The sequence below is a fragment of the Urocampus carinirostris genome, chromosome 1, assembly GCF_059441175.1.
Source record: "Urocampus carinirostris isolate Australia breed hairy pipefish chromosome 1, RoL_Ucar_1.0, whole genome shotgun sequence".
NCBI lineage: Eukaryota > Metazoa > Chordata > Actinopteri > Syngnathiformes > Syngnathidae > Urocampus > Urocampus carinirostris.
Window position 1 is genome coordinate 25,109,064 of NC_142349.1, and position 16,517 is coordinate 25,125,580.

General features: G+C 38.9%; 1 protein-coding gene across 3 annotated transcripts in view; it reads right to left on the reverse strand.

Annotated features, from left to right (window-relative positions):
- asic2 (acid sensing ion channel subunit 2) overlaps positions 1-16,517 on the reverse strand; it is a 264,184-nt gene that overhangs the window by 104,912 nt on the left and 142,755 nt on the right. For 2 of the 3 annotated variants that reach the window (XM_088331789.1, XM_088331781.1), the window contains exon 1: positions 7,654-8,924. The exons of the other annotated variant lie outside the window; for it this stretch is intronic. In XM_088331789.1, coding sequence (XP_088187915.1) covers positions 7,654-8,322 — 669 coding nt within the window. In that variant the 5' untranslated portion in view covers positions 8,323-8,924. Of the gene's footprint in view, positions 1-7,653; positions 8,925-16,517 lie in introns of those variants that run through there. 3 annotated transcript variants of the gene reach the window in all.

The following is a 16,517-nucleotide window of genomic DNA, read 5'->3' on the forward strand; positions in this document are numbered from 1 at the left end:
CACTATGTAGGTGTAAGTATTTTTCAAATGAAAATGTAATCTATCTATTCCAGTAACCCGCATTTATACTATATGTATAGTTATTTATGTTAATTTGAGTTTTTGGGGTTAGTCTTACTTTTTAGACGTCTGACCAAATGCACCCGCAACTCCTTTTGCACTCAAAGGCTTTAATGATTTTCTGTAACAGGAAGTCCAAACAGTCTGTGCACCATTGATTTACACTTGCTTTTAAGGGCTCCAATCATTACAAAAGCGGTAACTGTTCAAATGTTGTGGAAACAGTTAAGACACAATGATTGGATGTTTTTCCTGTGAACTCTACATTTAAAAAACATAATTGTGTAACCAACTTGAAAACCAGACAGATGCAAAGAGCTGAACAACAACAACAAAAAAATTACATGTTCCAAGACATTTTCCCAGGTTAGTTGACCACCAAATATCCCATCCATTGCTTATGAATGAGAGCGTGAGTAATAATATGTTTATTTAAGGTAAAGTCAATATCTGGATGTAAACTCTATTGAGCATTCACAAAGTCAAACAATTATGCTAGGCAGCATATCATTTCCATGACAAGTTAAACATTATTTGCCTCGTGACTTCTACCAAAGCAGCAACAGTTGTGTGTGTGTGTGTGTTTTTTCTTTTTTTCTCAATTCAAAACCAATTGAAGATTTTTTTTTCCGAACCCTCAAAATGAATGAAAAATGTCTTTACTGCATTTCTTTATAACGTTTTTTTATTTGTCAAATAAGCAGCACGGCGTCGCAGTGGTTAGCGGGTGTGCGGCACAGTTCTGAGGTCATGAGATCGAACCTCCTGTGTGGAGTTTGCATGTTCTCCTCGTGCTTGTGTGGGTTTCCTCTGGGCACTCTGGTTTCCTCCTACGTTCCAAAAACATGCATTTCAGGTGAATTGGCCGGTCCAAATTGTCCCTAGGTGTGAATGAGCGAGCGAATTGTCTGTCCCTGTGTGCCCTGCGAATGGCTGGCAACCAGTTCAGGGTGTCCCCTGCCCATTGCCCAAACATAGCTGAGATGGGGCCCAGCACCCCCGCGACCCTACTGAGGATAAGCGGTGCAGATAATGGATGGATGGAATGGATATTTGTCAAATAACATAAAAAATGGACAGTTGTTAACAAGGGGGAACTAAGAAATGCGCTTTTGCAGCCAATTTTCATCAAACAGCTTGTCAATCCAACGGAAATGTGACAAAGCTGTTTGTTTTTCGGTATGTCAACATAACTAAACAAAAGTGATACAGAATGCAAGGTGTGTCGCACTTATTGCTCCCTTGCTAGTCACCATTGATCAACTCAAAGCCTGCCTGTTTAGTCAGAAAGAGGGTTAGCTCAGGTAAGCATTACCAGCCGACGTTTTTTTACTTGAAATAAAATAAATGAATATGACGTTAAAGGCAACTACAATTGCACTCACTGGGATGGAGAACATGGTCGTCTCCCTCAACAGAGTCATGTATTAATGTAACTGCACTTTATATCACCGGTGATTGGACATTGAAAGTTAGACCCCGGATTGAAATGGAACACTTAGGTGTCTCTGAAAAGTTTGAACACGCTTCAGCTTATTTTATGATATACACAACACATACAAAAGAAAATAAGTATTTGAACACCCTGCTGTTTTGCTTTATCTCTCACTTAGAAATCATGGAGGTGTCTGAAATTTTCATCGTAGGTCCATGTCCACTGTGAGAAAGATAAACTAAAAAGAACAATCCAGAAATCAAATGCATGATTTTTTTAACTATTTATTTATGTGATATAACCGAAAATAATCCTCAAAATCCAGTGATGTTTTCTAACTTATTGAGTCTCTACTAAAGTTTAAACTTAAAGGACTCAAACATTGCCTCGCTATTTATTAAGAAGGCGGAATAATCATTCATGTAAACCGAGTCTGTTCTTTCTTCCCCTATTTATTATTATTTGCACGTGCCTATTGAAGATGTTGCCTTAAGTAATGAAACAATGTATACATGTTTACTCTAGTTTACTTATCAAACAAACCCTCACTCTTGTTTTTTTCACTTCTTTTTTATTTTCTGTTGTTAGACTGAAAAATCCACTGTTGTATCTATACATTAGCTGCGAACTTTAAAGGTACATTATGTAATATTAGCCACCACTCAAGATATTCTGTTTTTGGCTACTAATATATTCAAAAGCCTTTACTTTGATGCATATTTTTAAAACAATTTGACATCATATTTAACAATTTCATTTTCAGTGATCCCCAAATTAAAACACAAAGTTTGCAAAGTTGTCAAATTTATAAGGAAACATATGTTTTGGTTGAAAGTGCAAAAACTTCATTTGTGATTCATTTAATAGTGTTTATATATGGCTGTTGAATATTTGGTTTCCCGCTTCAGGTTTGTTAGATAAATCTTCGTTCAATTACCTTCTGGCAGACTCGTGGGAATGACCTAGATTGAATACAGGGCCAGACGATCAGGGAACCTAAGAGTTATTTCAAGCTGGTGTTTTTGTAGTTTACCTTGGATCTAATTCCAAAGAAACAAGTAAATATCCATTATATTATTAGTATGTATTTAGAATAAACACTATTTTTGAGTCAACATGCTCTGCAAGTCATGCAATGCCCTAACACTAATTAACATGAGCAGAAATATGACATTGCAACATTTGCCAATTTCTACTGACCGTCACAACAACAACAAAAAAATCAATTAATGTGTATTGTTGTCATCATACGAGTACGGTATATCAATTAGAGGCATTTTCTTTTTAGTGCAATTAAAACAAATTAAAAAGGTAAAAGTGTGCAAAAGACTAAAAAAAAATAAAGACACAATATATTAATGATATTTAATATGTGTACATTCACAGTGGCAGTTGTATAGTACATTGTGAATATAGATGTAGATTGGGACCCACAACTACAAATTTCAACCACCTGCTAATATTTTTGAGGGAAAACAAAGAAAGCTTGTTGGAAGTACTGTAACAAGACAAATGTAGTCACTCTGCTCTTTCACCAAAAAAGGGTTCACTTCTATTCATACACCACTGTTTTGAATGGTTTGGTTATGTGACTGTCCACCAGCGATTTTACTGAGCACCAATCTCTTGGTAAGGATGGTGATGACTCCATGATTTCAGACGCCCGTTCAGCTAATCCTGTGAATTACAAGTAGTATTTGTTCATGTACAAGTTCTGCATTGTCTGGGTTTCCCAAATTCCTTAATTTTCACTTTAATTTTTCAATTTTAAGGTCTTTTATATATTTTTCCTCAGACTACACAGATACATGCTATTATTTTTGAGTATGCATTAAATATAAATTGAGTTGCAAATGCCATGTGGAATGCTGTGCCCTCTGAGATTCGATCTGCAACCTCAGTGGAACTGTTTAAATCTAGGCATTTATATTCCATAGCTTATAAATACCTTTATTTCATGTTGACAATATCTGTGTTTTTTTTATTATTGCAAGATAAGTTGCAGCTTGGTCATCCTGGAAGGGGAATTAAACTTAAAGGCCACACAGCCTTTCACGGGCGTATCGAGGCTGAATCACGGCCAGAAAATTCTGCCCGTGAAGCAGACGCTGTGGGACGCTTTGAGATCGCGATACAGACGAGATACAGCCGTGCTTTACACGCGGTAAGAAATTCACACGCGGTTGGCCGCGTGAAAAAATTTTGCGCTGCTCAAAACTTTAGACCACGGGTAACAGCGGGCGGCACACGTGGTACACACGAGGTAAAGACGCGGTACCAACGTGCTAGGACGTGCTACGGCCGCGGCCAAGATGTGGTTACACGCGGGTAGGACGCAAAATTTTAGCGGGTAATCGCAGGTGGAGCACGGTCATAGCACGTTTGTTTTGCGCCTGTATCGTGGTGTTATCACGTGCATTAGCGTGTGTACCGCGTGTAAGCACGGTCAAACGCGATGCAGCCTCGGTTACCCACGATAAGGACGCGGAACAGTCGCCGGCGTCTGTTTCGCGGGCATACCACGGGTAAACAGCGGGTTTAGCCAATTTTGCACATTTTCCACCGCGTCTGCTTCACGGGCAGAAACTTCTGGCCGTGATTCAGCCTCGATACGCCCGTGAAAAGCTGTGTGACCATGCCTTAAAGGACGGGGGCGACAGTAGCTCAGGAGGTAGAGCGCTCGTCTTGGGATCAAGGGATCCCAGTTCGAATCCCGGCTCGTCCGTGTTACATGTCGAAGTGTCCTTGGGTAAGACACCGAACCCCTAATACCCCCAATAAGCAGGTTAGCGTCTTACATGGCTGCAATACAAGGCCGCTATTGGGAAATGTGGAGCACATTGTAAAGCGCTTTGGGAAGTCATTGACTTGAAAAGCGCTATATAAATGCAGATCATTTCATTTCATTTACCTCATGTGCTGTGCCTTCTCAAGGTTTCCTCATTTTTTCTCATTTTGAGTTTTTTTGAGTTTTTCATTGCTGTCATGTAGGTTTTAGATCAGGGGATAGTGTAGTTTGCAATAGTGTATGGTCTGTGAAGCTCTTTGAGACCTAATGTGATTTAGGGCTATACAAAAACATTAATTGATTTCACTTGACTATGTTGTTGTGGGTCCCGTCTTTACTCTGCTCCATTTTTTTGTATCTGGAACCAACCTTTCAACTTGAATCGTAAGTAGTATCATGCTCCAACGGCCGGCTAGCTAGCTACTCAGTAGCATAAACTACAATGTTTTTTTGTGTCATGTGTCCTTATCTATTTGTAAAGCATTGTCAGTACGATAGATTTCAAGGCTCAATATGGTGATGTAATTTTGATCAATATTGAAAAATAAACAAATTGTTCACAAATGGTTGCAGAAAAAAAGATGTATTCTCAATGATGTTTTTTTTTTCTTGCAGTGATATTATGTATGAATTAAGAACACAGTCCATGTCACCACATGTATTCTACTCTCTTTCATACATCAACGATTGTCATACAAAGTAACTAGATTACATCAACCAAAGTAAAACCAATATCAAGATCAGACACCAAAGATGCCAATTCCTTTGTGGGCAGTGTAGAGCTAACAATTAGCTTGAATTATTGAGATTCGCAAACTACGACTACAAAGAAAAAATATCGAATCAGAATAAGTTTGTATAATCTTTTATTCCAAAACACAAACTACTTCTACCCAAAAAAATAAGGCAAGGGTGGCTATGCGACCCATTATTCGGAAAGCACAAAGTCAATAACATGGCTAGCAGTTGCAGTCGGAAAACATGGCTAAAAACATGAGTTGAATGAAACCGTCATAAATTGATATAATCTTTTTCTTCCAAACACAAACACACAATACTCTTACTCAATGATGTGGGCAAGGACCCAAAATATTACTTCTTGGTAGTATGTCTTTGTTCCCTACGAAACGGGAGCTTCTCACATAATTTTTTTCAACATTCAAAACACACAACGAGACTGCAGACAAACATGGCGGCGACTTCTGGACAGGGAATTCCCGAAGTAAGAGAAATAAAAATAGCTCGACCTATGATTTTTTATGTATTTTTGCTAAGTATTCAATTACTTTTTTTTTTACTTATTGAAAGTTTTTTGGTACCACTAGGAGGCACTAGATAGTACATAATGTCCCTTCAATGCATTAATCTTGCCTAAATCTTATTTTTACAGGAATATTTTTGTATTGCACTTTAAACAGGCACAGAATGTGCTAAGTAAAAATCACATCACTTTATACAGACAGCGCACAAAATGACACACACTTTGCAAGCTTATGAATAGTCTACAGCTTTACAAACTGCTCACAAAATGTCAAAGTATTGCTGTAATACGTGGTGCATTTGATGTGAAAGTCCATCAAGTTGGTGAAACTTTTAAACATAGTCGAGCAAATAATGCATGCCCTCCATACCGCCATGGCGCGGTTTTTAACCGGGGCTATGTACCGTGCTTAGGTGCGTGCATGTGCAAATGAAAGATCGTTTGCAATGTGGGAGGGTTAAAACACAACACACGGAGAGAGACTTTTCCTTTTGTCCAAGCACTTAATATCAACAGCAACTTCATTGTTTTCTTGTTTTTTCTTGCTTTGTCTCGCACTCCATTTGTGTCTATTTCTACGCCAATGCACTTTCAACCAAGCAACCCCATAAAAGAAATGAGTTGCACAAAAGCCCATATGTACAAAACCCTCTTACAATATGATTGTTGACAGTAATTGCTATCGATATTCAAATAGAGTGAAATTGATCCAATTGATACACTAAAATGGCAAACATGCATATGCTTTAGATCACGTTTCAAATACTTACGATTGAGATTGGCAACCAATTTCATAACAGGATTAGTGTATTTAGAATCTCGAAGGTATTATCCCAACAAATCATATGGGGCTTAGATATCAAAAGGAAATGCATTTGAAAGTGTATACCCCAAAAAACCTTTTGAAAGTCCTAGGTTTTGGTATTTTAAAATGCGATTAAACACAGGTAATCAAAAGACCCTCATGTGATTGATCACAATTAAAATGTTTTATTTGTTGCCAAGCACTAATCAATAAACATACTGTACCATATTTGTTGGCTGTGTACAGACTCAAGCATTTGGTTACACAAATAAATGGATATTAAACTATACATAGCTAAAGACCTTTAATGCTTTTTTAAATAACTACCATACCATCAAACAACAAGTGGGGAGCCAATTAGAATTCAGAATATACAGTAATGTACAATGCAAATCCACGAAGTAGTGAAATTATGAATAGTAAATCCCGTTATAGAGAGATAACTGTACACAAGACTCAGCAACAAAACACTTTTGAGACAATGAAGAAATAACAATGATAATTTGTTAGTGGTGATTGACACAAATGAAATGGACTTTACCATCTCATCTTATTAGCTGCACCGCTTATCCTCAGTAGGGTCGCGGGGGTACTGGAGCCCATCCCAGCCAGGAGGAAACCCACGCAAGCACGGGGAGAACATACAAACTCCACACAGGAAGTCTGGAGCTGGATTTGAACCCACGCAGGGGGTTCCCATGACTTGAACTGTGCTGCACATGCGCTAACCACTGCGCCGCCGTGCTGCCGAAATTGACTTTTTAATTGTAAAAAAATTAAATGTAGAAAGAATGTATATTCGTGAAATTATGTTGCGTGTGTTCTGCTCTTTTAATTTGGGTTATTCCCGAAAACCAATTCCAACCATTTCCTGCACCACTAAGGTCACTTCTACCTAGGGATGATTTGGACCTTTCAATTGACATGCCTTGCATGTCTTTGGAAAGTGGGATGAAGCCAAAGTGCCAATAGGAAACTCATACAGGCACGGGGAGATCAGGCAAACTCCACACAGGGAGGCCAGTAGCTGGAACTGAACCTGGGATCTCAGATCAATGAAGTCGGTGCACTACCCTCTCAGCCATTGCGCCGCCCCCCAGATACTGCTCATATATGTTAAAATCCTGTCACTATTTACGTTAACTGATTCGAATGGATTGAAAAGCCCAAATTCTGCCCTTAATCCAACTATTTCCTGCACGTAAATGCCCATTGACGAAAGCTGACGGTGGTCTCAGGCCAAATATACTTCTGGATTCAAACAAAAAAAGCAATTTCACAGATGTCAAATGTATTCAACTTACAGATGAGAAGTTGTGAGCCCCACAAGGTTCCCCTCTGTACTTGCAAGACAGCAACATGTCATCTAATTGGTGGCTCAGGCGGTCCATGAATTCCAAATTGGTGCCCTCAAAAGTCCGTGGCGGCAGGAAAAGCCTAAAGTCTGATAGCTTTCCAAACCATCCCACACGGTCCTCCTGCAACAGGTCCAGCACCAGAGGTCGGACAGTACGGTTGGCCAGTAGCAGGCCCAGCCAGTGTCCGGCAAAGTACAGATCACTCTTTGTGAGCTTGTAGAGACGAATGGGGTTGTTGTTGCAGATTGTGACCACAGGGAAATCCAGCTCTTTAGCCCATTCAGTGTGGACACGAGTGTAGGTGGGGAAAGATAGCCAGTGGAGCAGCCTATTTGAGGACCAGGATAGAAACAAGCCAATGGAGGTGCACAGCGCCAGGAGCCAGAAGATTCTTCGACTCAGGGAGCCAGTGGGGACGCAGACTTGCCTAAGGCCGTGGAGGCGTGTCCGTGACAGCAGAACAAAAGTGAGTGGCCGGGTTGTCCCGCGCCGCCGGGCTTCTGCTGGTGACATTTGACAGCGCCCGTCTCGGGCCATAACCGCCACCCACAGGGCTCCTACCACCGCAGGGACGGCGTCATTTCCCAGACTGGCTTGCGGAGCTCCGGCCCACATGTAGCTCCAGGGTAAATTGTAAATCCACTCCCTGCTGGCTGGTCAGGGAAGGACACTCCCCCCTTAGGTAGCACGGTTCACTCAGCGGACTTGTTGGTCTCTCCTGATGCTGCCGACTCAGCGGAAAGAAAAGCGAAGAGCGTCCGGCGCTGCTGCTTTTGTGACAGCGAGTGAGAGAAATGAGGAGGAGCGAGGACGGAATACAAACCAGCAGAGGGTGGGGGTGACAAACGTGAGACGAGAATGTAATAAAATCAATGAGGGCAGAGGAGCTCCGTTTATGTTCTTCCGTCAACGGTCTCACTCGAAGAAGCTGCTCGGTAGTCCGCATCCACTGGGTGATCTCACTTCAGCCACTTTCACGTGCTACTCTTCTCTTGGCAAAGCCGAAGCGCTCCTTAGCGAAACATGTCGCAGAAGAAAACGTTCACAACAAAGCAGACAAGGTTGTCCTTACGGATGCTTGGCGCTCCTTCCCAAAATACTCTAATTAATCAACTCCTTGTGTCTCCTTGTTTCTCTCTCCCTCGCCTGTTTCGCTCTCACATTTGGCTTGCTCTCTTCTGCATCCCGCAGCACAAACCTTGTCTAGTGAGAGTGGACTCCCGCCACCACATCTGCGCTTTCCCCATTCCCCCAACGCTGCACAAACTTGTTCATCCCTCCTAACAACCTCATTCCCATCACCCCCTCCTTTGTCTGCCTGCGTGTCAATGAAACATGACCATGTGTTTGGAAGGCAATGTAAGTCAAATCCTGTCGTAACAAATATTCTACACAATAAAATGTTTGCAATCATCGGTCGGTAGGGAGGGTAAAAATAGCAACTACGAAGCAAAAAAAAAAAATTATTAGTATAGTTTTATTCTCATAGTCTTCGAAATAAATTCATAAAAATAAAAAAATCACTGACGTGCAGTATGGGTAGGCAGGTGAGGCTGTGCCACGCCTGTCATTACAAAATATATAGACATATAAAATATATTTCTATATATTTTCTATATTTCTTCAGTGTTAAAGTGTTCTCCATCCATTATTTGCACTGTTTATAGTCAGTAGGGTCGCGGGGGTGCTAGAGCTCATCTCAGCTATCTTCGGGCAGTGGGCAGTCGACACGCTGAAATGGTTGCCAGCCAGCCGCAGGGCACACTGAGCTGTAGCTGAACTTGAACCCTGAACCTCCGCACTGTGGGGTTGCGTGCTAACCAGCCAGTCGCCGTGTTCTCATTCAACTTCAAAATGTTGTCATTTGTTTTTTTTCTGAGTCACAGAATTTTCATATAATTTTATAAATGTAAGACAACCAGTATGTAAGGTATTACTCTGATGAGCGTCTACAGATGCAGGATGAGGCAAGCAATTCTCTGGCTGCATGGCAGATGGGGATAATTCTGATTTGGTGCACACCTCAGTCCTAAACAATAGAATTGGTGATAGTATGACCAAGTTACTAGCAAGTCAAGCCATCCAGTACTTTTTTTTTTACAATGCATGGATTTATTTTCATAATGGAAGATTGCCTCAATGCTTTTTTCTAAAGGAGCAGTGCATAGGAGTTAAAGTAAGACAATAACCTCACATCTCACACCCCCCCAATGCAACAGTTCATACAGTATATATTGCTTTCTTTCTCTACCAATCAAGTAATGACAAAGATTTTATTGATTTATTTGTAAATCTGACTGTGCCTCACCAGTCACTTCAAAATATGATTATTCAAATGAATAAATAAACAGTAATTGTAGAGATACATATTACAATATGAAATGCACAGTTGACAAAATATCAAAATATTAAGTAGTCTGGGAAAAAATACAGAGAAATTAGGAAATAAACATATAAACAATAAACAAAGACAATATAATATGATATATACTATAATACACATAAATAAAGGTTGACATAAGTCACTAGATATCTTAGTGGAAAAGGCCAAGGTAAAAAAAGTTAACTCCAAAAACTCCAATTTTTTCAGTTTCATTTTAGCAGACCGGCAAGCAAATATCACGTAACCAAAGCTTTTTAGAGAGACCAAACCACATCTTTGTACAAAATCAAATCAACAATTACCGGTAAGAACCAGTTTCGATTATTAAAAGAAAAACAAAAGGACATGAAACTTGTCTTTTTGGGGGAAGAAAATTTCAGTTGTAATGCAAATCGTTCTAATTTACTTTTATCGTTATTATGATCATTGCATTTACTCTACAGAACTGCAAGTATCTCTCAAGTAGTGCCAGCCTTGTAACATGAGAGGCACAATGTCTCTGCTCAGTTAGAATTTTCGTATCCTCAAAGGATTCGCATTTTTTTTCCTAATAATGAAATGAAATGAAATACCTTTGGGTAATTTGGATCCAACGGTTTTAACGTGTAGGGAACTAGACTAAAAAATGTTTGTCTTTCCATGTTATCTAAACAATACTCTTACTTATATATATATATATATATATATATATATATATATATATATATATATATATATATATATATATATATATATATATATATATATATATATATATATATATATATATATATATATATTCCTATGTAAAAAAAAAATCTGTCATTAAATACGCCTTCTGTTATGCTCGAGATGACAAACGCTTTCCAAATGTGGACTGCACAAGAGGTCCAAAGAGAATCAGTTATGATTGGAACAAGAAGTAGTTTTGTTTTGTCATTATTGGGTCACTCTCACCCCCCCTGTTTAAACCTAAAAAACAATATCAGCCAATCTGAAAAAAAAAAGAAAGTACTAATGTTATTGTAACTATTTATTTTCCAATCAGGAACATGAAACGTTTTAGTGTAAAGACGCCAAGGTCATTGAGCTCTATCGCGGCAGCAGCTTCCCCCTGATGACACACATGATTTGCTTTACAGATGAAACCATCCCTCTCCAGATGACTAAATAATCATTGCTTTTGATCGTGTGTCACTGAAGCAGGAGGCAACAAGGAAAATCAATAGTTCAGTCATTCTGTGTCCATGGTGTTTCGAGGTGACAATTGTTAAGCAGTCCCGGTGAATTGGTCCCACAAGGACAATGACTCCAACTCATTTTACAAAAGACCAATAAGGTGGAGTGCTCCTCAATGGATCCACCACAAAGCTTCATTATTATTTTAGCGAAGAAGAACAAACATTGTGTTAATCCATCCTCACAAAAGGAACTAGATGGGCCTGGCCATAAACAATGTACGTAAAAACCTGCACTTTGCATTAGTATTCCTTATAACATTGGTAAAATGGCGGCGCCCTCTGTTGGCTGCGGCTGCATCGGCTCGCTACAACGGGTCAGGTGTATCGACATTTCGTTCTGTGTACATTGTTACAAAGAATGACAATACAAAGGAAATTATTATTATTATTATTATTATTTCACGAACATAGTTCCATGCTATACATATAAACTATTATTTGATTTAATTTCATGTACTGTTAATGCTTAAAAAAAATATGTTGGTACTTATACGTTTGCTAACTGCACATGTACTTAAAGGTTCTTTGTGTAACATTTGACCACTAGATGGCTCTGTATTGTCCAGATGTGGGTAGTCACGAGTTAAATTAACCCCGTTACATTTAAGTTTTTGAACATTTTGGTACTTCCAGGAGTATTTTAGATAAGTGTACGTTTTACTTTTACTTGAGTATACTTGTGAAGAAAAACCTGTACTCTTAAGCAGCTAAACTGGGCAACATTGAACCCATTACTATCTCCACTGAGGCACATTTATTCTGTCAGAGACCTTGTTTATTTTACCACCAGTTGGCACTCGAGAGCAGGGTTATATTTTTTTTGTCTATTAACTGTACTGGGTGCACAGTGTATATAGCTGAAGCCTCACATACATCCATACATAAATAAGTAAGACAAGAGATAAACATACATACACATATATCCACATACACATACAACTGTCACGGTTGGCCCACGCCAGCTTCTGTCACGGTTGCCATGGCGCCTAATTGGCCCCGCCCGTGGGCGCCAGCTGAAACTAGTTGACGGATTGGCTCCCTGTGAGTATTTAATCGCTGTCCTGACAGTCGCCTTTGGTTGGTCCGTCTGCGAATCTCCGTTTTTCCTGTGTTTTTGCGCTTGTTTTTCTCCCGTCACGATCTGTTTGATTTCGACTTTTTTCATTCCCGGCACCGTCATCCCTCACCACGGAAGTCCCACTTTCGTGGCTGAGCAACCTACTCCCCGCGACCAACGATCTCCGGATCGAGTGTGTGCTCCTATCTTTTTCCCCCAATAAAACTGTGAGTAACGTTACGTGAGTTGGTCCTGTTTCCTATTCTTAAGTAAGTATTTGGATGATTACGTTTTACTCCCTACTTAAGTCATATTATTGAGGTAACAGTACTTTTGCTTGTGCAAATTTTTTGGCTACTCTACCCACCTCTTTTATTGTATAAAGCATTGCAAACCAAAAACATTGGCAAATGACCACAGCCTGCATCAAGGTTCCAAAAAACATGGTGGCGACTAATACGCATGGATTGTGCTATGCAAAAGAAATACATTTCTAGACCTATGAGTATTTATAAGAAAATAATCAACATTGGTATGATAGTTCATGGATTTCTGCCTATAATTTTAAATATTCTTGTGTTTTTTCTTTTTTACTGGAATACGGGTTTTTTTTTGTATCCTGTGGCACTAAATAATACACACGGTCCGTTTGAGGTATTTGTGTGATACATTCGGTGTTTGTGTACTGTATTTATGTTGCCTATATATTTTATAGCGTTTATTAAACACTTGTATGACAACTTTTCAAAGACCATTAATTCGCAGACGTACCTATGGATTATTCATGAAAGTTAACTGACCGATGGAAGTCCACTCAGACCTGAAGACAGAGCGAGAGTGTGCAATTGTAAAGATTTTAATGTGTGCCACAGTTGCTGCTGCTTTTTGTAGCTCTTTTTTTTTTTTAAACGCTGAATAAACAGAAAAAGGATTTTTTTATTTGTGCACATCGAAACTTTTACAGTTTGCCCTTTTGGACCAAAACATGTGCTTTTGTTGCCAATTCATTTTTCATCTAGACAACACTATTCGCCATTCCAGAAGGTGACACTGCCCAATTATTCCGTCCGACCCCAAATCAGAAAACTGGGTGATTATAGATTTAATCATATAATCACTAAACAGCAATAAGTAACACATCATTTTGTAAAATAATAAATGTTGCAGAGATTGTCGTAACCGTAAGTGCCCCAACAATCTTGATCATTTAGAACAAATCAGAAGAAAGTAATTCCAAGCGGCTACCCTGGAATTCTAACCTCACTAAAAATGTCTTCACTTCTGGATGTAATTAAACAAATACGGAAAAAAGCGAACTAAATATTAATTGATAAAGTAATGAACCGACCAATTACAATCTATAAAATAACTCATTAGAATCTAATAGCACAGTCGACATGGTTATCTAGCATTTTTTTTCAAATCATAACCAGGACCACATAAAGGCAAGTGTTTTATGACAATTTACATATGACTCACTCAGAGTTATTTTAAATGCCAAACAAGAAGCTAACATTCGGGTCTAATATTTTTACGGGTCCTTCTCTTTGCAATATAAGAATTTAACAAAGAAGCTAAAAATGATTAAAATATGATAATATAATGATTGTTCCACACTGTATGTCTTAGAGCAATATTAGTGCACTTACATTTTGGTAAAACTTATGTAGCCCAGATGGGTATTTGCATAATATTAACTTTTAGTGTTAGAATGATTCCAGGGTTGAATTCCCCATATTGATGGTGTAAAGGGTATATATGTAATCTTAACAAATGTCAGTTGAGGATGAGATTTGCGCACCAGTGTTGTGAAAAACACTATGCAGAAAAAGAATGTAATCTAACTGAAAAGGCGAGGGTTGTCAAAATATACAGCTAATCCTTTGATTTGGATTCGTGAATACAAACATTTTTATTATAAACCGGTAGCTGTATACGGTCAATGAATAAATAACAATAAAAAATATCAAACCCTGTTAAGTTTATGACTTCGTGCTGTTCATGCCATGTCTAGACTCAGAAACTGCACATGCTATGTAAATGTTTATGTTTGGAGTATTTTTTCTATGCCCGTTTTATACAGACAATGCATCGGAATTGATCAAAGCAGTGTTGACTTAATTGCGGTGCCTTGCTCAATTAAGATAATTACTTGGATTCCATTTCAGAAAAGCAGTCATATTTTGGGAATGTATGGCGTGCAGACGTCACACAGTATTAAGAGGGAGAAGAAACCCTTCAGGGACTTACATGCTCGTGATGAAGGGGGCCGGGGGCAATATGTAAAAGGTCAGTGTATAGCATCGAGCTTCAGTCAGAATGATGGCGTTGACATTCAACAGGATCCCCACCCACATCAATTTACCACAACTGCCTCTAAGGAGTAGGCCATGAGCGGCATTTCTCACCTGATATGTAAATTAACAGTTTTTGTCATCTTGAGCGCCAACAAACTTATCTTTTAAAAAGATCATTTCCCGTGAGAGGGAAGTTTAAATTATTTTTCAAAGCTTTACAGCAGTGGGGATATTGAATTGTTTATTGCATGACGGTCTTTATTTATATATTACAGTATTCCTGACCAGTATTTTTCTGGTATTGGCCAGAAATTTGGTCTCATCTCATTAAAACACTATTTTTAGTCACAGTACCGAGGGGGCAGGAGGAGAGGAAGGCTGAAAAAAGAACTGGGCTGACAAAATCAAGGAATGGACTGGTATCAACTTTGCCACTACGAAGAAAACAGGCCAGAAACTGTCAATAGTGAAGAAAACAGTCTAGAGTTGGATCCTCATTGGCGCCCTGAAGACCCGGGCGGTTAAGCGATCCGCAAATCGTGAACCATTTATATTAGAGAAGAGAAAATGTTGCTTCACGTTTCCTCAACTCAAACTAAGCATTGAAAGTAACAACCTTTTCTGAACATGTGCGGCCTTATTTATTATATATTTCAGAACTGAGGAAAAGCTTGTGCTTATAGCAGTATGCTAGGTCGCCCAGTTCCCACAAACACAATAATGTCCTATCTTCCAGCCATGACATATGTTTATGATGCTATGTGCGCACACGAATACTGTCTGAATGACCAAATTACTTCCCACAATTCTCATGCCATCATTCAGTTCAGAATTTCAGGCGCTTCGTAGTGACTTTGCAAGCAAGCTGTAAAACGGACCAGTTTAACATCTGACAATATTTCTTTATCCTGGCCTGATAAAAACATCGAAAATGTAGTACCTTGACTAAAATAGTGTAATGATAAGCTAAGACCTAATGGGTTTTATGTGTTGTTTGTATCCCTTCTAGTGTAGTAGACTCCACGCGACAATTTTGGTTGCATTCCCATTGCATCCAATGTTATCAAATTGGGATCAGTGATTTAATCTGGCTGATCAATGAATGTGCAAATGTAGATTTTTTAATCATGTGCAAACCTAGCCCTTGCATTAGTTTCTAAACTGTGCGCCTTGAACATTATATAGAAAAATATCACGAAAGACTATTTTAGAGGGGTGCGCCTTATTGTGCAGAGAATATGGTATCTTAAATACAAACTGGACAATATAAAACCTGACCGATAGAAACGAAACAGCTGCCAGGGGAAGTGAGTCAAACCAATCCCACACAAAACTAGTTGGCAGCATTTGATCAGGCTCAAGGGTGACAGCAAATCATTTTTGGCAAAAAAAAAAAGGTTGAGTAAAAAGATTGTACACTCTTAGTGTATGATCGGAATAATAAAAGCAATCTTGGTTACCCATTTATCCCGGGAAATAACAGCGTTTTAAAAAGGCGTATTTTATATTGATACAATTAAACCCTAAAGTATGTCCTAATGAAGCCAAAAATATAATTAGCTTTGTAGTTAAATGGCCATTTCATAAACCACCATCTATAAATCAAGATTTAATGAGTTTGAGTGATTTAATCACTTCTATGGACATTAGTTACCCCTCTTGCAAGATTCTGAAGAAACCTTACAATGTACTTCTGTGTGAAAGGAATATTTACTTTTGATGTGTGATATACTATTATTTTTATTTTTGAAAATACAGTACCTGCTCATTTTTAAAAAGAGTGCTGCTTAAATTGCTAATGGTAACACTTTCAGTCCCCCAATGCTCCCCCACCCCCGGCATATTTCATCTCC